The sequence below is a fragment of the Dothidotthia symphoricarpi genome (genome assembly GCF_010015815.1).
Source record: "Dothidotthia symphoricarpi CBS 119687 unplaced genomic scaffold P153scaffold_15, whole genome shotgun sequence".
Classification (NCBI taxonomy): Eukaryota; Fungi; Ascomycota; class Dothideomycetes; order Pleosporales; family Dothidotthiaceae; genus Dothidotthia; species Dothidotthia symphoricarpi.
Genome location: NW_022985022.1, coordinates 767,513 through 791,214, shown reverse-complemented (window position 1 = coordinate 791,214; position 23,702 = coordinate 767,513). Strand labels below are relative to the sequence as shown.

Here is a 23,702-nt window from a genome sequence, read left to right as displayed (position 1 = left end):
TAATAAATAATAGTAAGAAAGTTAGTTAGAGAGATATAGTAGTAAGAGAAACACTAGATTTAATATAAATTACTATAGTTTAGAATGTAATATTAGCTAGTACCCCTATTTAGAAACTCCGGCGCGCCCCCTAACTCACCCCCTGGTCATGTACACTACTTTTGCCTGACACCACAGTAGACTGCGTGCCATAGCTCCATCCATCCATTCGTTGAACAACCACCCTTCTGGTAAGTTGATGCGCAACCGTTAGTGCTGCGTATATCTCACGCGAGTCTGTTGACCGCTTCGAGCCAAGGTTTCCGACGAGCGTGTGCTCTCAAAAGCAAGAGCTCCCCTCGCCGTCTAATCCTCACTCCTCCTCTCTCATCACTGACAAGTCTCGCACTGAACTGTATCCGCCCTCGCAGCTTCGTTCCAGCTCTCTGTCATCACATTCCACTCAATCCATCTCCAGTCACTGCTTCTCTCCAACCCTACTCTTCCCCCTCCTATCACTCCCCACATCTTCACCATGCAACTCTCCCGAGCATCAACCCGCGCCCTCAAGGCCCTCACCACCACCACCAGCAAGCAAACAACCCGTCACCTCTCCATGACCGGTGCAGCAACCTCATCCTCGCTCCTCACATCCGACAAGCCCGTACTCGGCCGCTCGCAAGTCCCCCGACTCCCTGCATCCGCGAGAATTCCCGTCCCAGACACCACCGACACAGGCAAGCTCACACGCCACTTCAACACAAGCCGCAGCATGAAAGCCCCAAACGACACCTCCACCATCGACTTCACAGTCATGCCCGACTTCGACCCGGATATGCGCAGTGGCCCCGTCCAGATCCGGGTCCCCATCCTGCCGTGGACAGCCGTCAGTGAGACAACAAAAGCAAGTGTCGCCGAGACAGAGCAGCCGGTACGTCACCCCGCCATCATCATCATTCAATCATGTTTGCATTACTGACGTTGAGAAGATCTTCGTGCCAGTTGTTCACACCGTTGCTGCTGACGACGCACATGTCCACGCACCCTCCGCCTTGACCGAGAAGCCCGATGGTGGCCACATCGACTTCCAGGCCATGACTACGCAGTTCGCGACCAAACTCAACAAGCCCGTTGAGGAGGGTGTGGGCATGGTGCGCCAGATCTGGAGCGGGCTCATGGAGGACATTGTTGGTTCCAAGCAGGGTCCTGCTAGGACTTGAGTCAGGAACTCTTGTCCTGTCGAGGAACATCTTACATAAGCTGTTATTAACAGGTGTCTGGAGCGATGCACAATTTTTCCGTGTCTTTTCCATGGCGGTGGATATCAACTACGTCTGTATGTGGCTTGAAGTGCTCGAGCTTATGAGACATGAAATCTATTTTAATACATTTTGTTGCAAACTCATTGTTTCTATGGTCATACCCTGAAGTCTCTCCGTGTCATCAAAGTATTGGTCTCTTTCGTCATGACTCGTAGCTCTCCTGGTGTTATGCAAAGATGCCAGCAATCCTTTTCACTTTCCTCAACAGAATTTCGACGACCATGCTTGAAGCAGACTTGGTGCTACTTAGTGTCCCGTTCGTGGGGTGTTGGTGTACGACCTCTTCTTGCTTCTCTAATCCCATTACCCAACAAGCATTTGGCACCAGCACCTTCTTGCGATAGCCTCTCCGGCACTTCCAATTGAACGCAACAGCTGCTTTGAACCATGATGCAAAGATATTATTCATGAGTTTGTATGTCCTGCGTATTGTTGTGTTGAGCATATCCTCGCCAGAACCATTCCCTCTGTTCTTCATCGCATCTTGTCCAACAACAACAACTACTACTACTACCACAACAAGATCAACGTGTTTCCTATCAACGTTAACATCCTGATAGACTCCTGCTCCGGCTTTGAGAGCAGCGCGGAGCGGCACAGCACAGTCTTGACCCACTTACACGCATCAGATTCGACGTCGATGAGAGCAAAGCCATGGTCCTCCTGTGCTCCGCCAAATGCATTGTTGAAGTATGTGGAGTGTAGGTGAGAAGAGCCGTGTAGACTTCGTACCCCTGACCCCGATGACAGTAATTCCGCTGTGACATGCGGTGCTGCGAGAGGTTAGCCTTCCTTCATGCTGTAAGTGCAGTGAGACAGTGACAAACCCTGAAGGTGGTGAATATAGATTTGGCGCGTTGGTGATTATAGTAGACATGCTGAATGGAGATGAAGCGTGGAGGGAACGGTGAATCGCGATCTGGATATGGATTGTGCACGCGATGTCGTCAGAAACTCTATCGCTGCTCATTCTGTGCTTCCACTAGCTGTGCTATTCGTTCTAGAGTGTCGACACTCCTTTCTAAGTTGATGGCGGTGATTCTCGTGTTTTCAGCGATGCGCTCAAGATTTTTGAGGGCAGCCGTTGAATTGTGGTTGAAGATAGTAGGGCGTTGGATGCGTTCGTGTACTTTCTGCGACGCGAGTGTCAAGAAGGAGCCACATGCTACGTAGGCGACAAGAGAAAGGTCGGTATGTTTGAAGGCACTGAGAATCTTAGACATGTTGCTAATTGGATGTTACGAGTGGAAGCTGAGATTGTGAGAATGTGACGTGATAGTATGGTGGTAAGTGGGAGATGGGGGTTGATATAGCAATTCGCAGAGTACGGGACCATGGTTCGCTCTTACCTCAGAACCGAATCCCAAGTTCCCCCTTCCAATCGCATATTCCCTAGCAACGGTTAATCGCGGTCTGGACGCGAGAGAACGGGAAGGCGCTGTGAATCTGTCGACATCACCTCGTCACCAGGGAGGGCAAAATTACAACGGAGCAAGTGAAGAGTTGCTAACAAATGCCATTGACGACATTTATTCTATAGACAGTAAACAATTTACACGCATGTCTTCACCATGAAGATCCTGGCTCCCCTTTGGAGTTTTGCGTTGTTATGCGATGAATGTTCACCAGAATCAACACCAATGTACATCATCAAGGTCTAGCAACCTCATTGTGGAGTTCTATAATTGCACTGGTCCGCCTATCGTGCTCATGATCTCAAGGTACTTATTTGTTCTAAAAACCTAATGTAAGAAATGGCTTATCGTGTTTTGTGGGCTCCGTTCTCTCCCTCCTCGAGTGAGTGCGCGGAAGGACATGCCCAGTCGAGTGCCTCTTGGAGACAGTGGGGAAGACAAGAGATTTCTGCCGCCTGGAAAATGTGAGTCATGGCTACGGCTATACTATATTTAGGCAAGTGTGATAGAAGAATTGAATTACCATAGGGACTATGAGTCCGATATCGTGATGTCTTGATAGACTCTGTTTTCTTCGGGCTAACCAGTATTTTCGAGGTAGAGGCATGCATCTGCTATCGATCTTCGATATGCGTTTTCTCTTGCAGAGCCTACATTTCCTGGCCTCATTAGTCGGTAGTTTGTTCTCCGAAGAAGCCACATTGTAACTCTTCGTCAAACACCATGTGTTCATGTGGACAGTCGTTGGCCTCTTCCTCCGATCCATGCTCGTAGTAACAACGCTTGACTTTCTTGCTGTTCCCCTTGGCATCATTGTCCTTGCTCTGATCATCGCGGTTCAGTTCACGTTTTGTGGCCTCCACCTTCTGCTCAGCAAATCTCCTCATCACACGGACAAGAAAGGCTTGAGGAAGTTTGTCTAGTAGAGCCGCATCACCCTCATGCCGTTGATACCAATAATCGCAGTGATCATCTACAAGCAACTGTAGAATCGGCCGGTCCGAGGGGATCGTTGCGAACGCTTCTTGAGCCATGGCTACCATGTCTTCTATTTCGACGTATAATTCCTTGATGAATGTGACAAGGTCGTTGTTGACCGCTCGTCGAAATGCAGGAACTAGGAATCTGTCCCCAAAGGCGTATGCTTGGATACTCACTACGAAATGTCTTGATGACTTTTCAAGATCATGGCCGAAATCTTGATCTTTGTAATCTGGTGCGAGTGTATGCGTGTAGAGCCAATAGACAAACGTGTTGACTGCCTTACAGTCAACGTAAATTATCAAAGGCAAATGGTATTGCCGACGTACAAACGTGAGGATCAACATCCTCCAGCACGATCTTGCCTTCTCGCGCCTCCTTCCATGAGCCACGTAGCGAATTTCGGAAGTACTCGGAGTGATAGACAAGCAGGCCCTTATGGACGTCGTACTTCCGATGGTGGGGTCCCACCTCGATCACGACACAGCCTTTGCTGACGATGGTGCTGAAGTGAATTAGCCTCACGATGTACGAAAGTAGCTTGACAGACTTACCCGAAGGCCGGTGGCTCTGTTACTGGCTCTTTGTGGTCGGAATGTGCCATGGTAGGAGTAGCTGTGGAGTGATTGGTGGTAGGTGGAAGGTGGAGATCAAGCTTGTAAACGAAAATTAGGGTTGGAACAGTTGATGGACTAGCTTGGCAGGGTCGAAGTAAGAGATACTGGAAGTGAAAGATGTCAAAGTGAAAGACGTTAAAGTAAAAGACGTTAAAGTAAAAGACGTTAAAGTGAAAGACCTAGACAGTAACTTTATAGGAACCGAATGCCCTATAGCGCACCACCTGACGAAAGGCTACAGGACATTTCGAGGCTGACGAGTCGTATCACGTTAGCAGCTATGCCAGAAGCACGAGAGCATAGTCTTATAAAACATGACCAACTACTCATAATATAGACTTCAATGGGTATCATACCAAGACATAAGAGATAATTATCAAGACAACTTCTTCCCGTTGGAGGATGCAGTACTGCTGGTTGTGGGGGAGGAGGTAAAGCTACTCGGAACCAGACACAATTACGTGCAGACTTCACGCGACATTGACGATCGGCTTGCACAGCTGTATGAAGCTCTTGAAGTTCCAAAGAAAGGGTGCATGACCAGAGGAGATTGGAGATGGGAGATGAACTACGGTGACGGCTTTTGCGTCTGAAGAATTTGAGAGAGGATGTTGGTGGGCTGAAATCACGCTGAAGTGTGAGCTAAATAGAGCTTTTTCAAGCCTGATTTCTACATCTGATGTTTGAGTGATGGAGATCTTGGAAGGCGCACGGCTGATTGTGGACCCACGTTACGGCGAATCGTCGGCCCGCTAGCGCCCGCTGGCCTGTCGCGAACTTTTCTTCCTCTCGAAGCACCATCATCCAACGCTCACCATCAGCAACAACTACGCCCCAGCGCACCCAGTTTCAGCGTGCGACGCAGTCGAACAGTCCAATGTATGCTGTTTGATGCGTCGCTTCTGCGATTGCAGTATACCTTCCAGTAGAATGGCTCTTTCGAAGACTCGACGATTCGCTACTCTCCACGATCGCGAGTTCAATTTGTAGCCTAGAACAAGCCCATCGATCTGCCAAGATCATCCCACTCGTGTTGCAGTGTCTGAGCGAAAGCCAAGACGACTTTGCGTCTATTTGTGGGAGACATTCTCCATGTAAACATTTTCAATTGTTCTATGCCGCTCTGATAATGTGTCCAAGCTACATGGTGAAGGTCGTGTTACGTGTTATCATTACAACTCCTTCTTTCCCGACCTGGAAGCAGGCTGCTGGTCTGCCAGAAATGCCATAGCCTCCTTCTCCCGCTCCTGGCCAGCCTGCGTAGGAGTCGGCCTCTTTGTGACCAGTACCCATGCAGCCGTCAGGCCTTCTGCTACCAGTGCGATCATGCTCGCACACGCGATGCCCCACACGTTGATGCTCACGCTGCCTAAAGGTGCTCTCGGGAAACTCAATATCCACTCGACGTAGTATGGCACCCAGCCTGCAGGCATCCAGAACATGGGCGACTTGGCACACCAGAATTGTAGGACGAAACGGAGGCCCTGTGTACCCACCCAGCGGACCGTCGAGACGGCGGAGGTAAACGTCGCTTGTTGCGTGCGGAGGGAGCCATCTGATAATTATTGTTAGCCACTCAAGGATGTCTAATGGTATGCGGATGAAAAGGGAACGTACCCAGTTTCTGGTATTCAGACACCGCCTTGTTGTGTTGTCGATCGAGCTTTGCCCATCCCGAGAAATTGTCCTGCGGCGACGTGTTCCCTAGCTCGCGCTTCAAGCGTATGATTTCCTTTTTGAGCGTCTGAACTCTCTGAGCTGAGCCAGATGTCGGTGTAGGCAGTTTGTTATAGAGAATCCATAGCTATGGCGTCGTGTCAGTGCGAATCCTGCGCTCGAAGAGAGTGGCTGCGGGGACATACCAGGTCGTTTATTGCGTTCACACCCACAGTATTGATGAGGTGTAGCATTAACTGCAGGGTGAATACAACCAGAAGGAGAGACGGCATTGCGACGGAGAAGTTGTACTATCGTGACGTGGGGTAAGCTCAGCGCATGTCGTGGTGTTGGTGTTGGTGTTCAGGGCCGCGTTATGTCATACCTACTGGATGAATTTGGCCAGACGCTAGCTTGAGCCTGTGCGCCACCAGTCACTCTTCCCAGTCCTCCTCGCACGTCAACGACACTACCTTCCACAACGCATGTTCGAGTAAAGTCACCGGATTTACGATTGAATAATGTCCCGTCATGGCTCCTAGCGACTCCGCAGTCGCCAAGCTCCAGAAGCTGGCCTACGATGCTTTGAATGCCTATTTTGAAGAACATGTGGATGCGGTAATCGAGATTGAGATTCTGCCTCCGGCGATACAACCACCGGATGGTATTCTGATGAAGGATGGCTCAAACTTGGGAGTTCCGAAAAAGATCCTGGCCTTGGCCTTCGTAGAAGCCCGAAAACTATTCTTCGAGAAAGCTCACGACAATAAAACATCCGCTCTACAAGCAACGAAAGTTATGCTTCTTTTTGACCCAGAGCATCTCACAGCTGCACATTTCCGCAAGCGCAGACTTCTTGAACTCAAATCTGAGGTTGAAACCGATAGTTCGACGGAATACCAAGAAGCGTTGCAACAAGAGCTTTGTTTCCTAAACAGCATCCTCACATCTCCTTTGCACCGCCAGTCAAAGTCTCCGACCCTTTGGTACCATCGTTTGTGGCTAGTGACACTTCTGATGCCGATCAAGAAGCATGCAACCCAAGATCAGATCACAGCCTTTTGGCAATCTGAACTCGACGCCGTTTGCAGGTCGGGAGAACAGCATCCCAAGAACTACTATGCCTGGCAGTACGCTCGCCGATTGGTCGAGAGACTCGACAGCACCAATATTGTACTTGCGTTTTCTCATTCGGTCAAGGAGTGGTGTTGTAAGCATCCGAGCGATATCTCTGGCTGGTCGTTCCTTCAATTCCTGATGATGAGGTTGGACCCTGTGGTAAAGAGGTTGGAAATTGCGAAAGATGTCTTAAGCTATGCCCTAGATTTGCAGGCAGAGCAAGAATCGCTTTGGGTCTTCCTTCGGACAGTGTTGGCACACGATACTTTGCAGGACGGGCGCGATGAGATTATCGAAGGACTGCATAATCACAGTGAAGACGTTGAAAGTATCGGCAAACCCCCAGCGTTGTCGCATCGAATTACTCAGACTTTACAATGGGTCCAAACATATGGAGGCTCTGTCATGGTCATCAAGCCTACCAGCACGACACGATCTTAAAATGTCTTCCATTTTTCATATCGTTTCATATTGAAGCTACCGCTACAGCCAACACACCCTTAGCGTTAACTAAGAACCGATCGAAAGGGCTCATACCATCTGGGTCGAAAGACATGGTGATCATCCTTTCTACAATGTCAGGAGGAGCCTTTAGTAGTCGATTCGCTTTCCGAGAGCCGTGTTCACTCGGTTTGGGAAAATCCAACCAGGGAGATGTCGATGCCCCTGGATAAGCAACTGGCACTGTCGACCCTGTATTTGACAACGGGAGTCTGCTTTCTTGCGAGCCTCTCTCTTCGACTTTTACAATTCGTGTCGATACCTGTACTGGCATCGACACTGACTTTTGCAAGCTCAGGCTCGGCAATTGTGGACCGGACTCGTACATGGTCAAGAATTTACTCTTGGCCAACAGCCTCCTCATCGACTCGCCCTCAAATTCAAAGAGCTGCGTGTGTGGAGTTTCCGAGTTTGCGTATGTCCTCAGAAGCGACCAGTCGATTTTGTAGACGTGTCGAATGTTCACGTAGGAATCCCATCGCAGAGTGGCACCATTCGCAAGTTCGAGTGTTGGAAAGCGTTTCCTGGACTTCTTTGAGGTGGCATCGGGATGATCTGGAGTAGGTGAGATGGGCAAATACCACGACCGTCGACTGGCGTGGAATTCGTTGGCTTTGTTGTATAACTGATCGAGCTTTTTGCCCTGCAACGAAGTTATCTAGAACAGGTCAGTGATAGCCCTTTTCTCTTAATAGTAGTATGCTTACAAGATGGAAGTGTACCACATTGTCTTCCTCCGCTGGCCTAGACACGACAACTACTGGGTGGTTGTATATGCCTTCTTCGATTGCACCTTTCCCATGGGCTCTCCTCACTGCACGCTCAGGAAGTTCTTCTCTGGACGGCAGCCAGAACACCCGACCTTGTACCACATCTCTCTCGTCAAGTCTCTTTTCGATTTGCTCCGTATAAGCTCTTTGTACATCATGCGGGATATCTCCTTGCTGAGGAGCATAGTGGGTATACGCATACGAGTTCGCCATAACTATCTATATTGATGGCATATCATCGACGAGTTGACATTCCATCTTATACTTTCGATCATTCAAGCGTGCTACTTACGCCCGGACATAGACGATCTGATACTACGCCTTTGCGCAGTCACATTAGCAACAGTCAGGCACACCTGTCTTCCCCGCATCGGATTCGCTACTCCGTCCGCCCCGTCAGAGCCTCAGTGTTACGCAGCTGTATGATGGGTTGCATTTGCCTCACTGCATGGATGATTCATGTAAAAATCGTAGAGTTTAGTCGAAGGGCTCAGCTACAGTGCACTCACGGCGCGGCCGACGCGCAAGAACGCGTAGACATCAGCCAATGATATTTTTAGGTTACTGTACGTATGTGGCGTTGTGGGTGGCGCAGTGACGCCAAGACCGGTCCATGGACCAGTGACTGCGACCGTGGCTGATGACATTTTCGCGAGCTGGAAAACGGTTGGGTCGTATAGCCAGATAGTTTGTCCTAGACCGCTATTATGCGGCACACACCCATTGTCGCGCGTCTAGACTTCGCCTTGACTGTATGTCATCGGGTTGCATATCTGCACCTCCTAGACGAGGTTTTGCATGTCACTATCCATGCACAATGGGAAGCCCGACAAACTCCTGCATCTTTTTGGCCTCCCTATACAGGGCATACAGTGAATGTGACTTCGGAATTGGTTGTACCTCTAAACTTTACGAACACGAGACTACATGTTATGGCATGTGCATACAGTGTCAGACTACGTTAACGTGGTCGTCACCCGTTACGCCGCTTGTACGACAAACTCAACGCCTCAGCATCCCTATCGCCACAGCCCACTGACCCTTTCCCCTAATTCACTAGCAATAACACTCAATCTTCGGCTACCGCTCCTCTCCCTCACCGCCACCGCCTTCTTACCATCCCTTTTGCAGTCAATCCTAGGCTCCACAGCCCGAAACTCCAACCTGTACATCTCATTCCTCACGCCTAGATTCCGCAGCTGCCTCACAGGATGCGCCACACTCCGATCCCACAGATCACTGCTAACCTGCACGCCATTAGGCCCCAAGCTCTTCTGCAAAGGGTGCTTGAACCTATCCCCATCGGCGTGAGTATTCCATTGGAAGACCATGACAAGCGTCTCGTCTTCCACCTCAGGCAACTCGTCCTCGTCTTCAGAGAAGCGTAACGACATGTTTTTCTCGTCAGAGTTTGTGCTCTGAAGTTGTTTGCCCAGACTCTCAGAGCTTCCAGTGGCTATGGAATAGCTAGTGGAAGTAGATGGTGACATGGGTTCCTCACTGCGTAGCTCCGCCCATACCCAGAAATCTCGGATCAAATCGCCAGGCGTGCTGAAGGCGGCGGATGCGCAGCTCTGCATCTGTGCTGATAGGGAAGAGCGCTGGGGATCCCAGCCGAAGTGTTTACCGATTGTGACAGCGACGGCAGGGGTGGGCGCTTGCAGGGCGATGATGTCGCATGGTATGCGAGTTTCTGGGGATGAGGCGGAGAGGGAGAGAATGGAGCAGGGGAGGTAGATATTCCGAGTCTTAGGTGGAATGGCTAAGTAGTCTCGGATATTTTGGAAGATTGATGATTCGGGATCGGAGCATGTTTTACTTGCTGTTGTGACAACGACGATAGTCGCAGGATGCGAGAGACAGGGTGACCAGGAGGTAAAAGTTGTGGGACGTAATGTTGATTCCGCATCGTCGATTATGTTGTTCAACACGGTGTTGAGAGCTATGTATGGCTCCGAGCCGGGTTGAATTCGTCTCTTGAACGTGAGTGTTATGAGGCATACGTCGAGTTGACTTTGCGTCGTTGAAGAAGAGGTTACAGCGTCATTTCGATGAACGCACGTCCGACAACACGACGACATAGATGTTGTGGTGGTGGCGAGACTATGCTGCTAGAGTTCAAGAAGAGATCGTTTGGTGCAGAGTGACGAATTCTCGATAAACCCGTGCCTACCCGTTCCCAAATGGAGACTTTCTGGCGTTTACAAGCTCCTGTGTTCGAACAACTAATCTCGTCTTGATGAGCAGAAAGCCTAGCGCAATGCAAGCGAGTGTGAGGAGCAACAATAGAAGCAACAGAAGCGAATGCTAACAGTTGAGTGAGTTGATTAGAAGTGAAGGCCTGACGATTATCGTGCTGGCAAACCTGCCTAGACGAGGTCTCACCCAACACGATCTGACGTGAATCATTGACAATGGATGCCTCATGCAGTTGCACTGCCTCCTTGGTCGGATCTGGTCCTGCGAATCATGAATCACAACGTGTGATATATTTAGAACAAGAGTGTTTACTATGTTTTTCCGGTACCAGATTTCCTTACCACATATCAATAATCTAGTGCAGCTCGATCCAATCTGGTGTTGCTTTAAGTTACGGTAAACCTGGATGCGAACTGACGTGTCTACACTTTGTAAAATGTTATCTTCGGGTGTCTTGCGGCTTTGACCGTTGAGCGACGGGGTGGGCTGATTGAAGTAACAACAGCAAGAGTGAAGTCCGCAGTGGGGACATGCAAGCGCTACGTATGTACACAGTATTGCCAGTAGAATGATCCCAAGTCAGAAAGAGTCTAGAAGGTTTCGAAACATCGCCCGGCGCGCCACGCTAGGCTAGGTGCCGAACTTGCCCCACTTACCCCACTCTTCGCTTGCCGTTTACATCAGTGCAGTCAAGTCCAGACTTTGTCATTGTCACCCGATATACCAAAACCAGTCTTCTAATCATTGCTTTCGATCTTCTTCCTGCTAAGGAGTTTGGTCGGCTCTTTGTCTTTCGGGGTGATCTGGTTCTTCGTACATAGAACGCGACCGATGAGCTGCATCTGATAACGTTCATTGCAACGGACAAGACGCACTTTTGCAAGTTCAGATCTGGTGTACTTCGAAACGCTCAATTCTGTCCGGTCCAATGCAGATCTAGATGTGGCTACTACAAATTCATCGATAGCGGAATAAATTCACTTTAACTACTTCCTTTCATCTACACAAATTATCTTCCTTTATCCGACAAAGAAGCGAAGAAGCGATACATTCAGGCAAAAGAAACACCCATCAAATACACAACCGCCACTATATATCCCCTTATCCTACTTCTACCAACCAGCCTCCATGCACTAAACTCCTAACACTCCATAATCCCCTCCACACCCTCAACCTCCTCAATCCAATACACAAACGTCTTCTTCCCCCCACCTGGTCTTTGCACCTCATACCTCACACCATCCCCCTCCTTCAGCACACCCCCATCCATCCTCTTCCGCACCGTATCCAGATACCAATTTGCCTGCTGACGCGTTCTGCAGTGCGCGACGGGGAGTCCGTCGATCTTGGATGGCTCGATCTGTGTGCTGGGGTATGAATACCGCATTATATTGAATCGTGATTTGCGGTCAGCTGTGGGTTTGACTGTGGTTGGGGAGTGAGAGTCGGATTTGGACTTGGGTGTGAATGGGTGGATGGAGGCCATGGTGAGGAAAGCGAGCGCGCCCACTACGTATGCTACGTATTTTGTGCCTGTGGAGATCATGGTGGTAGACGATGGTTAATGTGAGGATTGTCGAGTCGAGTCCGTCGAGTAGATGTGGTTAGTTTTTGGTATTGCGCTTTGGTGTGGGTCGTGGGTGAGTTTGTATTGCTGGTGTACAATAGAGGTTTGAGAGTTTGTGGGAGATATCGTGGAGACTGGTTATGAATTCTATCGTTTCATTCATCAATTGGCTTTGTGAATATGTGGTTTCGCGTCTTTGTTTCTCGGAATGTGCGCTATTGGCTGGCTAATGCGTGTCTTCACAGCGTAAGTTGCATTTTCATATGTGATGTAATCATTGTATTGCTCTAATTAGAAGCACAATAGTTATGCTTTTGGGCATCTATACTTGCTCGTCTCTTCGAAACATCTAGACTCCATAAACTCCGCAAATCCATCAACTAAATGCAAAGACTGGCCACGGAGTCTCCAGAGTACTCCCTAGATCTCGGGTATGAGATCATGCCATCAACTCCTCTCCCAATTTTACTACCCAGTATCTCTCTCGATCTTTTATTGCTCCTCAATCACGTGGCCCCACTCGTGGCTCTCCATGCCATCTTGACCCCACATGATCCCCTTCAACCAACTCCTCACTATGCTAGCATAAGCTCCAACGTCGCCCTTCACCATCGGAATGTCAATATCCTTGCCGCGGAAGTGAATCTGGCTGATCGGCGCAACAAACCACGCGGTCCCCGCAGCGAAAGCTTCTACAATACGACCCTCCTTGGCTGCCTCCTCAACCTCGAAGATGTTGAACTTTCGCTCCACAATCTCCAGGGGCTCAAGATCAGAATCGGAGGATGGAGCTGTGAGTTTCGCGCGTGTAAGCTCCAGGATTGAGCGGCGAGTCACACCATCCAAAACGATCTTCTCGTTCAAGTCCGCGGTGACAAGCTGCAACTTGCCCTCCTTTGTGCGCCACACGATGAAGAAGTTGCTCGCTCCGGCTTCTGTGACTGTGCAGTCCTCGCCGAAAAGCCAGAGAATCTGGTGGTACCCGCGTTTCCTTGCTTCTCCTTGAGCAACTAGACTGGGTCCGTAGTTTGCACCGACCTTGGCGTACCCGAAACCTCCAGGCCACGCGCGACATGTGTCGTCTTGCGAAGCGAGAAGCTTGATTCCACCGCTCATGTCGCCCATGGGGGCAAAGCAGCACAGGATCACCATGAGAAGGGCTTCCTTTGGTCGTTCGACACCGAGTGCGGGGTCAGAGGCGATCATCGTGGGGCGGATGTACAAGAAGCTCCCTGGTCGATCTTTCGGCAACCACTTCTTTCCATCTGTAGCACACAGCTTGACAATCAACTTGAGAAGCTCCTTAGGCGGGAAGGCGGGAAGAGCAATGCGGTTGGTGGACATGAGCATGCGGTTGCAGTTTAGTTCTGGACGGAACAAGCGTAGTTTGCCGTCGTAACCGCGGTACAACTTCATTCCTTCGAAACACTCGGTTGCGTAGTGGAGGCAAGATGCTGTTGGCGCAAGGGAGATGGGGCCGAATGGTTGCAGCGTTGGTGCGTCCCAGCCAGATTCTACGGTCCACCGGGCTTGGATCATGTGGTCGGTGCAGACCTTTTGGGACGCCATTTCTGGAGAACCTACGGCGGGAACGGCGCGAGGGGAATCTGAGTATGTACATTGAACGCGGGAAGCATCCAATTCAGCGAGAGGGGCGTCAACGGCTTCTTTTGACCCGGATGATGGCTCTGATGGCGGCGTGACGGTGATGGAGCCTGTCATCGACGCTGATTTTAATTGCGAGGGGGCGGATTTCTCTAAGGCATGTTTGATGCCTTGGCTTGTGAGGTCGGAGACCTTCTCGCCCTCATTTGGAGGGGTGATGGCAACGGGAGACATTGTTGCTGTGCTGTGATGTACAATAGTACAAGGCGGTGTCTGTGTGGTGAGATGGTAGGTATGCGATGAGCCAGAAAGGGTTGTTGATATTCAATGTCAAGTGAGAAGGAGGAGATGCAGGGAGGACCTTTATATGTACCTAGTTTTACAGAGAAGAGTCATGCTTTGTTATCACGCGCGGCGAACCGATGGACGGATCCTCGCTCAGCCCTACGTTAGCATTACGGAGTACCGCGGTAAGCTTAGGTGTTTTCCTGTGAGCGTGTGTAGAAGGATTGAGGTCGTCTGAACCCTGAGCAGAGAATTTTCAACCTCTTCAATATCGGCTTAAGGCGATTGGGCAATCACGCCCTCAAATCAATGTGCAGAGTTTCGATGTTATCTGGGGCAAAATGCCAACATGACGAAATTTTCTTCGATAGTGTCAGTGTGCCTGGACATTCGCGCAAGCAAAGGCGTGGTAGGGCGTCCGAGACTATCCCCACGCCGTCTGTATCCGCCAACGCGGAGGAAGTCCGACGGATCCTGCGAACGACTTATAGTCAGCCTCACGTTAAACATCGGACGCAGGGTAGAATCTCTCCGCAGTTCGAATAAATAGTGCGTTGTTACACAAGGCGTCTCTTTGCAGCAGCGATGTCGGCGTCCAAACACGTGAAGCGCACCGTGTTGTACATCCGTAGATTTGCACAAGATTGTTCAAAACGCATGTCGGAAAGCAGCGGCTCAACAAGCAACCTCGACGTCACAATCATCGAGTGGCTGAGATAAGAAGGCAGGTGAGGATAAAATTTTGCAACAAACGAGGATAGCATAGATCCTTCAGACATCGAGGGAAAGACAACGTGCACGATCTTGTAGACATACGTATGTAAATTCTTTATGCATATTTGCTTTTCGGGTTTCAGTTATATAAGTGCTAAAAGCTCAAGATTCAACAGCCGATGCAGACGCTTGGTTTATGTGGCCTGCAGAACCAGCTTGTCGCATGCCGTCAATACTCCGTAGTATACCATCTGCAACTTCACTTACACGGCCTTCTAACGAGCTGAAATCCATCTTGCTTACCACCTTGTTGATCTGCTCTGTGACAGCTTCATCCTGCACCGTATCTGCCATAACCTGCCCCTCTGTTCTCCAGTATTCCTCCCTTACGCCTCGCAGTGCTGAGTCGCGATTGACCGAGTTGGTGAGCAGACCGAGCCCACGTAGCTTGTTCAACGTCTCTTCTGCCTGACGTGAGGACATCTCGATTCGTTCGGCGATGTTGACGGGCATCGCGAGCCAGCGGTTAGTGCTGGTTGCCCAGAGCACGAGCGCAAGGGCGATGTCCTGCAAGGCGAAAACGATGTATCGAAGGAAGCGGACGCGCCAGTATACGGAGTCGATGTCCTGAACGAATTTGGCGCGTTTATTGGTGGTGATGTCGTAGGTTGCCATGAACCATGTTTCTACTATCAGTGCCGATATCCCCATGATGGTCGCGTGGGTGCGAAACCTCGAGCCCTCACTGCCCACCAAAGATGACGTAGCCAGACCAAGCACGAGGAACTGGAATATGTGTGGGGTGACTATCTTGGGTAGACTATACAGAAAATAGTCCTGCTGGTCGTTGCCGTTTGCTGTACCACACCACCCGCAGTTCAACAGTGTGTCTGGACCGTATACGAGATACAGCAGCTTGTTACGTGCACTCCCACCAAACTTGGTCCTCAGCGCATCATCCTCCGCCGTGAGCGGTCGCAGATGCCTCAGTCGCGCAAACAACACGCTGACCTCGGTCCGTATGTGACTCTGCGTCTGCAAGAATATGTTCTCTGGCGCAAAGCGAGACAGCGAGAGGACTACGCACACAACAGTAGCGACGAAGAGCAGATTGAGCGCGTTCTTGACTCGTGGCGGTGTTGGGCGGACTGGGACGCTTCGTGCGCTTGCGCGAGCGACGTTTATCCAGTCAAAGATCCGGGGTATGATGAAGGGCCCAAACATGATGAGCAGGGAGTGGACATTTTGCGGGAGGAATGTCAGGCGCGGGATTACGACATAGGACACGACGACGAGGATGATCGAGCGCAGGTTGAACATGCTGGGCGTGGGGAGGGCATGGGCGACAACTGAAGAGAGGTGTGGGTGAGGACATATTCAGAGTGTACACATAAACTGGCCACTTGTTGCGCGTAATACAGACCTAACCTATTTTGGGCTTAGCTTACCACTCTATGAGATGGCATGTACACAATCCATCTTTCATCACTACCACCGCCATCTTTCAGTATGCCGTTTTTAGTCAGTCCCTCGTTGGAACTCGCTCACGACATTGTATCCCATCTCGCACATGGATGATATTGGGAGTGCTGGCAGAGTATACATATGATAGAATGTGTGCAAGACGCACCAATGACGATGAGCCGAGATTTGGCGGCGAAGCAGACAGAGAAGCGAAGAAGAATACAAGTGAACAGCAATATCCATAATCCCAATGCCGAGACTCTTGTAAACAACAAACCTAGACTCTAGCTACTCCTGAAGACCAGACAGATTGGTTCTAGCTCTCAGGTCTTCTTCGGCCAAGTTCAAGCATTTGATCGGAACGTAGGTCGATATTTGCTGTCTTGGTGGCTCGAGGCGTACTTTCACACCAGCAATGTAACTCTGTTTTTATGCCATCAACCTTATAGTTGTGTGATAGTCACTTTGTAGTATATCTAAACACTAACACTCCTTCCTTGCTTATGCACGACGTGGTGCACTTAGGACAATACTCTACAGCAAACACCACTCTGTAAGCAGGGGCCTAACCTTACATGAAAAGGCATATCTCGCTGGCTTCTTTTGCATTTTTTCTCCGTGTCTACTGTTTTAACGCTCTTGACTCAAAAACTGTCCAAGTGAATCCCGATATCCTTGGATCTTGCCAGTTCCACCAACTTATTCCCAACCGCAATATCCATGATCCCAATGCCGACGCTCTTGTAGATTACAAATCCAGACTCCAGCCATTCTCGAAGACCAGACGGGTTAGTCTTAGCTCTCAGGTCTTCCATTCGGCCAATTTCCAGCATTTGATCGGAACTCAGGCCAGCTGTGACCAATTCTCCCGCCTCTTGCAAGCACCCCTCAATACTATCGACAGCGATATGACCTTGCCAAACCTGATGGGAAAATGAGCCGGAAGGATCTGTAACGGCCTTCAACAACTCGGGGTCAATCTCTGCCATGTCAAGGCGGTAAGAACCGATAGCCGAAATGAACCGTGTCTTGACTCGTGCCTTTTCAGACGTCATAAACGTGGCAGGAAATAGAGGTGTCGTGCTTGGGGTGGTGCAGAAAATCGCATCTGCAGCTGTGACGACGTCTTCCAATGTAACCTTATCATCCTCCTTTTCGCCAAAAGCCTCCAAATCGATATGTAAAGGTAATCCTGACTCAGTGATTGCGTCAAATAGTTCTTGAGTCCTCCGACTGGAGCGGTTGATCACAGTGATCTTTCGGATATCTTGGCCGCGCAGAAGGATTGCAAGACGGATATGCCACAAAGCCTGCTTGCCAGCTCCGAATACAACAATATTCTCAGTTACCTGCCGCAGTCTATATAGAAGGATCGATCCCAGAGCTGTTCGAAAGGCTGTAAGCTCGGCAGCGTTCAATATGCCGGTTGCCTGGCCCAAGGCGTCGCAAATGGTAAGAGCACTTTGCAACGCAGGTTTCAGCTTCGCATCCTGCGATGCGCCAGCAGGATCCTGCGATGGACTGATACCAACAATCTTGACGCCAATCGATTGCTGGGTTGTCGCAGGCATAAACAAGCTGACCTGATTCCCTGGTCGTGTAATAACATTGCGATGCGGCTGATACTGCTGCTCGTCATGACACGAGTATTGGACGAATGCTTGAACGAGGTCGTCCGCTATGTTGGTGACTTCAAATGGCTTGAGGTCTCGAAGGACTGCTTTGACATCGGTGTCAGACAGGACAGCGAAGGGCATTTTGCACAAGTGTAACAGAGGTCTGTAGCAAGAGACGGGTGATATTGTGTCTGAACTACTCAGAGCCGATGGATTAAGGATAGTCAGGCAACCACGATCATGTATTAACATTGAGTTTCGTGAAGTGCAACTGGCTCCTGGTCCGATATCGGTCTCTACCATCCAATCACCGGATGATCGCTTACTGAATAACGACCCCACCCTGCAGTCCAAGAGAGTAAGAAACATCGACAAGTGGCCTTCTAATCTTCGTTATCTTTGGGAATGACGAACCGTTCTCGTTGGCTGGAATACTCGTCTCACTCCAAGTCCGAGCATCGCTAGAAGATGAGCCGAAACGGTAGTAGCGGTTACCTCAAGCCAAACTTCTAATCCGATACGTACTCCTTCAAACAGACCTACGTTTTTTATGCTTTTTCTGGTAGACTCGTAGCAATAGCTTCTTGTACAGCCCACTCAGTCGCACTGGTCGGCAGAAATCCTTTACATCTTTTGGATAAAGATAATCCATTCATACCAGGAAAACTTTCAATCTCGAACAGCACTGGGCAAGAAACTCGGAGTACTTCATCCTGGCCGCTGCTAGACGTAGCATTTGCCTCCAATTTCAATTCCTCGAAACGAACTCCCAAAATTTCAGGCCAACCAGAGCGGCATCAATTGCGAAATTTCAAAATGAGGAAAAGCAGCACGCAAACTGAATCAGTTTTCCAGGGAACTGCGTACGTCCATGGCAGGGCTTCAGGTAAGCTCATCGCGAGCGACCTCGCCTTAAGTTTCTGGGGAGGTATCGACCCCCAAACCGGCGAAGTCATCGATCGCCATCATCCATTGAGCGGACAGTATCTCCAGGACACTGTTCTTGCTATCCCTGGCGGCCGTGGTTCATGCTCCGGTAGCGGCGTCATGCTAGAACTCTTGCTCAACAACAAAGGTCCCAAGGCAATATTGTTCGCAAGGAAGGAAGACATTCTCACGCTTGGTGTGATGATTGCTGAGGAGATCTTTGGGAAGTCTATCCCTGTTGTTACTCTGAATGCAAGGGATTTTCAGGATATACAAAATGCTAGCTACGTTCGTGTTGATGGCAACCGAGTCTCTCAGATTGAATCGAATGCCACTGCTGAGACGCCGCAGCCTGGTTGTACGGATACTCAGCAGGAACCTCCCACTGGCGACATCATGCTTACCGAATTGGACAAAGCATTTCTCCACGGGTTACTTGGCGAGGCAGCTCGTACGGCAATGCGTATCATCCTGCGCATGGCCCACTTGGCAGGAGCCCAGCAGCTCATGGACGTTACCCAAGTTCACATAGACGGTTGTGTCTATACAGGGCCGGGTTCGCTCGCTTTTGCCGAGAAGCTACGAGACCTGGGAGGACGTGTGCTAGTTCCTACCACCCTCAACTCGATCTCCGTTGACCAAAGGCGGTGGCGCGCCCTTGGTATTGACTCTGCGTTTGGCAAGGCATCTGAAAGGCTGGCGACTGCCTATACCGACATGGGTGCACACCCTACTTTTACCTGCGCCCCTTATCTACTGGATAGTGCACCGAAGCGCGGTGATCAGGTAGCCTGGGCTGAATCGAACGCAGTCGTGTATGCGAATAGTGTACTTGGGGCAAGGACTATGAAATACCCAGACTTCCTTGATATATGCATCGCTCTGACTGGCCGAGCTCCGCTAGAAGGGATGCACATCGAAACAAACCGACTGGCATCGCTATGTGTGAAATTGCCAGACATTCAAGACGTGAAGAATGTTGACGACTCGTTCTATCCCCTGTTGGGGTACTGCATTGGCGGCATATCTGGAGGCCATATTCCTGTCGTGGTAGGACTTGATACATTAGCCCCCTCGACCGATGACCTGAAGGCTTTCGGTGCTGCATTCGCGACAGTGGCGAGTGCGCCTATGTTCCATATAGTCGGGGTGACGCCGGAGGCTACCACACTAGAGGCGGCAATAGGTCAAGGGCGCGAAGTGAATACAGTTGATCTGGACTTGAAAGAGCTTGATTCCTGCTGGAAAAAGTTCAATACGGCGCAGACCCACCAGGCAGTTGACTTGGTGTCTCTTGGAAACCCTCACTTCTCGTTGACCGAAGTCAAGAAGCTCGCCAGTATTTGCCGGGGTCGAACGAAAAATAAGCAGGTAGCCGTTGTGGTAACATGTGGACGCACTACATATGGGCTAGCTAATCAGCAGGGATTGATTGTGGAGTTGGAAGAATTCGGGGTACAATTTCTCACCGATACCTGTTGGTGCATGATTGTCGAACCTGTTATTCCGCCTGCTGCGAAAGTCATCATGACTAACTCTGCAAAGTACGCGCATTACGGGCCAGGCCTTACAGGCAGACAATTTTGCTTCGGAAGTCTAACAAGCTGCGTTGAAACTGCATGTCAAGGTAGGTATGTTCAAGGAAGCGTGGTATCTTGAGGCTCGTACCATGACGAGATGGCTCATAAATACTCGTAGATGAACTCTGGCAGTCATATTACCTACCATACAATCATACTCGAGTTCTATCCGATCCCTTGACTTTCATCTACAAAATTTCTCTCTTCCTGGTATTACAGATCCACTGAGGTACCGCGTCGGGGTAATTTACACCGGCACCGGGTAATATACACCGGAGAATTGGGTAAATTTACCCTTTTACACGACAACATAAAAAAACTGTAATAATAGGTTTTTAAGGTATAAATAAAGATTTCCTACCTTCCTTTATATATCTATGTAGTAAGATAAGATTATTTCTTAAGATAGAAATTTTTTATTTTTTTTATTTTAGCGTTCACTGCTAAGCCTCTTTCTCGCTACCCTCCTCCTGCTACGAAACTTCAACGTATCTTTTTTATTATTAGCTAGAACCTGCTAAATAGGCAAAGTTTAGGTAGGAGGAGTGTCTCTTGTACTAGGCGTATGTGTGTATATAGGTATATAGGTACGTACGTAGGTAGTAGAGGGAGTAGACATAGAGGTTTATCTACTTTAGAAATAAGAAGCTTACGTAAGCTTGTTCTATAATACACCGTATCTTCTATATACGCTAAAGGGCGGTGTAAAACACACAGAAGAAAGACCGTGTTTTACACCGCAACGGGGTGTAAAGTGGCGGGGTAAATTACCCGATTTTGTACCTCAGTGAGATCATATTACTCTGCGTCACGAATAGAGCAACGAATGTCTCCCGTGGTTGGTCATGTGCTATGCCAATGACATACTCACGTAAGACCTCCGGTACGAGCGTTTTCATCTCAGACAGGGCAATGTAAGATATACCAACAGTCACTCATTGCGCGGAGGAAGAGTTGATACTTATATGCTTCCCGATACATGATCGTGTACCGGCACCAAGGTTGAGCATAGCCCGGTCCATGATCCTGGTCAGCTCCTCTCAAGCTATCTTTCCGGTCTAAACACATGAGAGTCTTCACCAAAGACACTTCTGTCCATTTGAACACAACTGGGAGGCGTGCTGACAATATATCCGGCCGCGATACGTCGATTATAGAGCTCAAGCCCTTGTCGCGGGGAGACTCGTGGCATGAGTACTTACCAGGCTGGGAACATGCGTGCAACTTCTTTGATGACGGCTTGGAGGTACGGAAACTTGATCACCTTGTTATATTGAACAGGGTGTGACAGAGTGCCGTTAGCAAACGCAGCGTCAATCTCGGCCTGGACCTTCTTCATGGAGCGAGGACTGTTCATGAGACTGTAAAAAATGGTTCTTATAGTTGCAGCCGTGGAATCGACACCAGCGAAACTATCACAAATGGTTAATACCAACTCTATCAAACAGTTAGCTCGAAACTCACGTTCCAGCCACCATCTCCGTGCGCAACTTCTTGGGCGTGTAACTTGCGCTCTCCCCTCTTTGGTGAACGATGGTCATAAACTGAGACAGAAGATCGACTCTCTTCACTGACATATCCTTGGATCGAGCCAGCTAGGCTTGCATTTCCGTCTCAGTCCGTTAAAAGTTTAGGAATTGCCGCACCTCAAATGAGCAAAAAGGGCCAAAGGTATCGCGGAGCCACAGAGATAATGGCCGAGAATGGAAATGCGAGGTGCGACGCTTGCATGAAGTTTCCGTAGTCACTCCCAGACTCGAGGAAACCAAACTGCCCCGCCCATGAATATAGCGCACCTGGGCAGCTATCAGTCTGGTGTCTACTGCATACTGATGTCGAAACTTCGAGACTCACGTCTCTAGCCACTTCCAAAATCAAACGGCTTCTTAGCATCTGTAAACTTGTCCAAGCGTCTCACAAACAGGTTCAGAACCTCGTCCAGCATATACTCGTTCTTCAATACCGATGTCATTGTATACACACCACCCACGATATTCCTGTACTCCGAATGCTCGTTTTTGTCTGTAGCAGTAAAGAAATCGTCTCGGCATCTTAAGACCTATTACACCATGCAATGTACATGTCTGACTTTTACAGCGGACGTTGGGTAGGATGAATCTTCGCAATTGCCTCAGGATCCGCAGATAAGACTTCATTGGGTGCGATGCGAACGAGCGGCCCGTATCTTTCGTGCATATCACGCATGCGGTCTGTCAGTCCGCCCCGGTAGATGCGGTACATGTGCCATTTTTGCGAGACAGACGGCCAGAAATCTCCGGGCACTTTTGCGATCGGGTGGATGGTGCGCGTGTATATGATCCAGGATAGGTGGCATACTATGAGAGAGACGGGGAAGATGATGGGAAGACATGTTTTTATTCCAGTTCCGTGTAGGAGCTCATCGATGAGCGCCATGTGTACGGGCAGCTAGAGTTTATTCAAAGGCGCTCCTCGAGGATGTCGTAAGTGACACATTGCTCATTCGTGGAAGGATTACATGACTCGATGTGAGGATTTACATCCATGCTCTCACTTCCCTGTTGTATTTGGAGTGTCTAGACCCGTCAATTCGATCTCGGAACATTCGACTCTCTCCAGACCTGGAGCGTGGCGTGTGACGAGAAACTGTTCAGACATTAACTAGCGCTCTAGCACGATGCGAGGGCGGTAACACATGTTCTCTCATTGCGCGTCAGCTTATTCCATTCAGTTGATTCGCCATGGATTTCGGTGTTTCCTCCCGGTTTTGAATAGGGGAGCAAGTGCCGAACTGTTGCCAGCGTAACTCAATCGTTGAGCTGTGAATTAGCTTTAGGCAAGGACAATATTAGGTCATTTCAGCCTTATTATCGGCGGTGGCGTGGTTCTCTTCGTATCACACCACAATCGTTGAAGGATGTTGTATGGCGTAAGATCCATTGATCCGATAGTGCCTGGGCGTCCGGGGTCGTTGCGTTCGGTAGATCATGAGGAACGAACCACTGGATGAAATAGTGAACGGGGCGAGATTAGCGAAAAGGTGCCTGGAGTTCCCATTGGTGGCTTGAGCAGCGAGCCGCGGAAAGCTAACGCCCGCGGTACGATGTTTCGAGCACTACTTCACCACACAAGCTTTCCAAACCCTCTTTCCGCGTCTATTTTTCGACTAACTCATGTTAGACAGGTTGAATCTCTTTGTTCGAGATCAAGTACAACATAACATGATGCATACATAAAGTAGAAAGAAAGCACGCCACCCTTGCTCGCCTACCCAGGCAATACTTGCGCAGTCTCGTGGCACAGTTGTTGCCCATGACTTGCGAACAATGAACGATTTCGCCAACCCGATTGGCGTTATTAAATCCCGGCAGCCGCGAGAGTAACGAACAATTAAGCCACGAGGAAA

At 49.6% G+C, this 23,702-nt stretch overlaps 14 protein-coding genes across 14 annotated transcripts; 3 read left to right on the top strand and 11 right to left on the bottom strand.

The window, feature by feature from the left end:
- Positions 1 to 202: 202 nt before the first annotated feature.
- On the top strand, positions 203 to 1,381 carry P153DRAFT_321065 (uncharacterized protein). The gene is made up of 2 exons (XM_033665131.1): positions 203 to 910; positions 969 to 1,381. Exons 1-2 carry the CDS (start codon positions 515 to 517, stop codon positions 1,197 to 1,199), a joined length of 627 nt encoding a protein of 208 aa, XP_033521741.1. The 5' UTR covers positions 203 to 514; the 3' UTR covers positions 1,200 to 1,381.
- An 86-nt stretch (positions 1,382 to 1,467) lies between these two features.
- Positions 1,468 to 2,539, bottom strand: P153DRAFT_433137 (uncharacterized protein; the record flags this gene model as incomplete). Its single annotated transcript, XM_033673009.1, has 3 exons — positions 2,317 to 2,539; positions 1,922 to 2,074; positions 1,468 to 1,811 (listed from the first exon to the last, which is right to left on the bottom strand). The coding sequence occupies exons 1-3, from the start codon at positions 2,522 to 2,524 to the stop codon at positions 1,468 to 1,470; spliced, it is 705 nt and encodes a 234-aa protein (XP_033521740.1). The 5' UTR covers positions 2,525 to 2,539.
- An 845-nt stretch (positions 2,540 to 3,384) lies between these two features.
- P153DRAFT_344937 (uncharacterized protein) lies at positions 3,385 to 4,450 on the bottom strand (the record flags this gene model as incomplete). The annotated part of the gene is made up of 4 exons (XM_033666071.1): positions 4,252 to 4,450; positions 4,027 to 4,202; positions 3,580 to 3,974; positions 3,385 to 3,519 (listed from the first exon to the last, which is right to left on the bottom strand). Exons 1-4 carry the CDS (start codon positions 4,299 to 4,301, stop codon positions 3,385 to 3,387), a joined length of 756 nt encoding a protein of 251 aa, XP_033521739.1. The 5' UTR covers positions 4,302 to 4,450.
- Positions 4,451 to 5,302: 852 nt separating this feature from the next.
- On the bottom strand, positions 5,303 to 6,340 carry P153DRAFT_64607 (uncharacterized protein). The gene is made up of 3 exons (XM_033673320.1): positions 6,177 to 6,340; positions 5,932 to 6,118; positions 5,303 to 5,869 (listed from the first exon to the last, which is right to left on the bottom strand). The coding sequence occupies exons 1-3, from the start codon at positions 6,261 to 6,263 to the stop codon at positions 5,487 to 5,489; spliced, it is 657 nt and encodes a 218-aa protein (XP_033521738.1). The 5' UTR covers positions 6,264 to 6,340; the 3' UTR covers positions 5,303 to 5,486.
- A 161-nt stretch (positions 6,341 to 6,501) lies between these two features.
- P153DRAFT_377588 (protein prenylyltransferase) lies at positions 6,502 to 7,530 on the top strand (the record flags this gene model as incomplete). Its single annotated transcript, XM_033669745.1, has 1 exon — positions 6,502 to 7,530. The coding sequence occupies one exon, from the start codon at positions 6,502 to 6,504 to the stop codon at positions 7,528 to 7,530; it is 1,029 nt and encodes a 342-aa protein (XP_033521737.1).
- A 328-nt stretch (positions 7,531 to 7,858) lies between these two features.
- On the bottom strand, positions 7,859 to 8,507 carry P153DRAFT_268634 (uncharacterized protein; the record flags this gene model as incomplete). The annotated part of the gene is made up of 2 exons (XM_033662886.1): positions 7,859 to 8,248; positions 8,298 to 8,507. Coding segments are annotated over 2 exons (600 nt in total), but the record flags the coding sequence as incomplete, so codon positions are not given.
- Positions 8,508 to 9,147: 640 nt separating this feature from the next.
- P153DRAFT_398690 (uncharacterized protein) lies at positions 9,148 to 10,827 on the bottom strand. Its single transcript, XM_033671666.1, has one exon. The coding sequence runs from the start codon at positions 10,439 to 10,441 to the stop codon at positions 9,380 to 9,382; it is 1,062 nt and encodes a 353-aa protein (XP_033521735.1). The 5' UTR covers positions 10,442 to 10,827; the 3' UTR covers positions 9,148 to 9,379.
- Positions 10,828 to 11,206: 379 nt separating this feature from the next.
- Positions 11,207 to 12,259, bottom strand: P153DRAFT_368652 (uncharacterized protein). The gene has a single exon (XM_033668568.1). It carries the CDS (start codon positions 12,103 to 12,105, stop codon positions 11,701 to 11,703), a length of 405 nt encoding a protein of 134 aa, XP_033521734.1. The 5' UTR covers positions 12,106 to 12,259; the 3' UTR covers positions 11,207 to 11,700.
- Positions 12,260 to 12,424: 165 nt separating this feature from the next.
- On the bottom strand, positions 12,425 to 14,379 carry P153DRAFT_368651 (branched-chain-amino-acid aminotransferas-like protein). Its single transcript, XM_033668567.1, has one exon. It carries the CDS (start codon positions 13,963 to 13,965, stop codon positions 12,619 to 12,621), a length of 1,347 nt encoding a protein of 448 aa, XP_033521733.1. The 5' UTR covers positions 13,966 to 14,379; the 3' UTR covers positions 12,425 to 12,618.
- Positions 14,380 to 14,825: 446 nt separating this feature from the next.
- On the bottom strand, positions 14,826 to 16,095 carry P153DRAFT_368650 (uncharacterized protein). The gene has a single exon (XM_033668566.1). The coding sequence runs from the start codon at positions 16,048 to 16,050 to the stop codon at positions 14,893 to 14,895; it is 1,158 nt and encodes a 385-aa protein (XP_033521732.1). The 5' UTR covers positions 16,051 to 16,095; the 3' UTR covers positions 14,826 to 14,892.
- Positions 16,096 to 16,623: 528 nt separating this feature from the next.
- P153DRAFT_368649 (NAD(P)-binding protein) lies at positions 16,624 to 18,039 on the bottom strand. Its single transcript, XM_033668565.1, has one exon. The coding sequence runs from the start codon at positions 17,949 to 17,951 to the stop codon at positions 16,839 to 16,841; it is 1,113 nt and encodes a 370-aa protein (XP_033521731.1). The 5' UTR covers positions 17,952 to 18,039; the 3' UTR covers positions 16,624 to 16,838.
- Positions 18,040 to 18,193: 154 nt separating this feature from the next.
- On the top strand, positions 18,194 to 20,619 carry P153DRAFT_368648 (uncharacterized protein). Its single transcript, XM_033668564.1, has one exon. It carries the CDS (start codon positions 18,627 to 18,629, stop codon positions 20,394 to 20,396), a length of 1,770 nt encoding a protein of 589 aa, XP_033521730.1. The 5' UTR covers positions 18,194 to 18,626; the 3' UTR covers positions 20,397 to 20,619.
- An 896-nt stretch (positions 20,620 to 21,515) lies between these two features.
- Positions 21,516 to 21,894, bottom strand: P153DRAFT_387884 (cytochrome P450; the record flags this gene model as incomplete). Its single annotated transcript, XM_033670696.1, has 2 exons — positions 21,516 to 21,729; positions 21,782 to 21,894. 2 exons carry the CDS (start codon positions 21,892 to 21,894, stop codon positions 21,516 to 21,518), a joined length of 327 nt encoding a protein of 108 aa, XP_033521729.1.
- A 70-nt stretch (positions 21,895 to 21,964) lies between these two features.
- P153DRAFT_387883 (uncharacterized protein) lies at positions 21,965 to 22,732 on the bottom strand (the record flags this gene model as incomplete). The annotated part of the gene is made up of 3 exons (XM_033670695.1): positions 21,965 to 22,113; positions 22,184 to 22,339; positions 22,420 to 22,732. 3 exons carry the CDS (start codon positions 22,730 to 22,732, stop codon positions 21,965 to 21,967), a joined length of 618 nt encoding a protein of 205 aa, XP_033521728.1.
- Positions 22,733 to 23,702: the final 970 nt, after the last annotated feature.

Excerpts from the sequence above, each read along its gene's own strand:
- P153DRAFT_321065 (XM_033665131.1), top strand. The coding sequence starts at position 515 with ATGCAACTCTCCCGAGCATCAACCCGCGCCCTCAAGGCCCTCACCACC. Across the intron at positions 911-968 it reads TCGCCGAGACAGAGCAGCCG|ATCTTCGTGCCAGTTGTTCA; the intron begins GTACGTCACCCC and ends GACGTTGAGAAG.
- P153DRAFT_368651 (XM_033668567.1), bottom strand. The coding sequence starts at position 13,965 with ATGTCTCCCGTTGCCATCACCCCTCCAAATGAGGGCGAGAAGGTCTCC.
- P153DRAFT_368652 (XM_033668568.1), bottom strand. The coding sequence starts at position 12,105 with ATGATCTCCACAGGCACAAAATACGTAGCATACGTAGTGGGCGCGCTC.
- P153DRAFT_368649 (XM_033668565.1), bottom strand. The coding sequence starts at position 17,951 with ATGCCCTTCGCTGTCCTGTCTGACACCGATGTCAAAGCAGTCCTTCGA.
- P153DRAFT_368650 (XM_033668566.1), bottom strand. The coding sequence starts at position 16,050 with ATGTTCAACCTGCGCTCGATCATCCTCGTCGTCGTGTCCTATGTCGTA.
- P153DRAFT_398690 (XM_033671666.1), bottom strand. The coding sequence starts at position 10,441 with ATGTCGTCGTGTTGTCGGACGTGCGTTCATCGAAATGACGCTGTAACC.
- P153DRAFT_64607 (XM_033673320.1), bottom strand. The coding sequence starts at position 6,263 with ATGCCGTCTCTCCTTCTGGTTGTATTCACCCTGCAGTTAATGCTACAC. Across the intron at positions 6,119-6,176 it reads TGAACGCAATAAACGACCTG|CTATGGATTCTCTATAACAA; the intron begins GTATGTCCCCGC and ends ACGACGCCATAG. Across the intron at positions 5,870-5,931 it reads GTCTGAATACCAGAAACTGG|ATGGCTCCCTCCGCACGCAA; the intron begins GTACGTTCCCTT and ends AATAATTATCAG.
- P153DRAFT_368648 (XM_033668564.1), top strand. The coding sequence starts at position 18,627 with ATGAGGAAAAGCAGCACGCAAACTGAATCAGTTTTCCAGGGAACTGCG.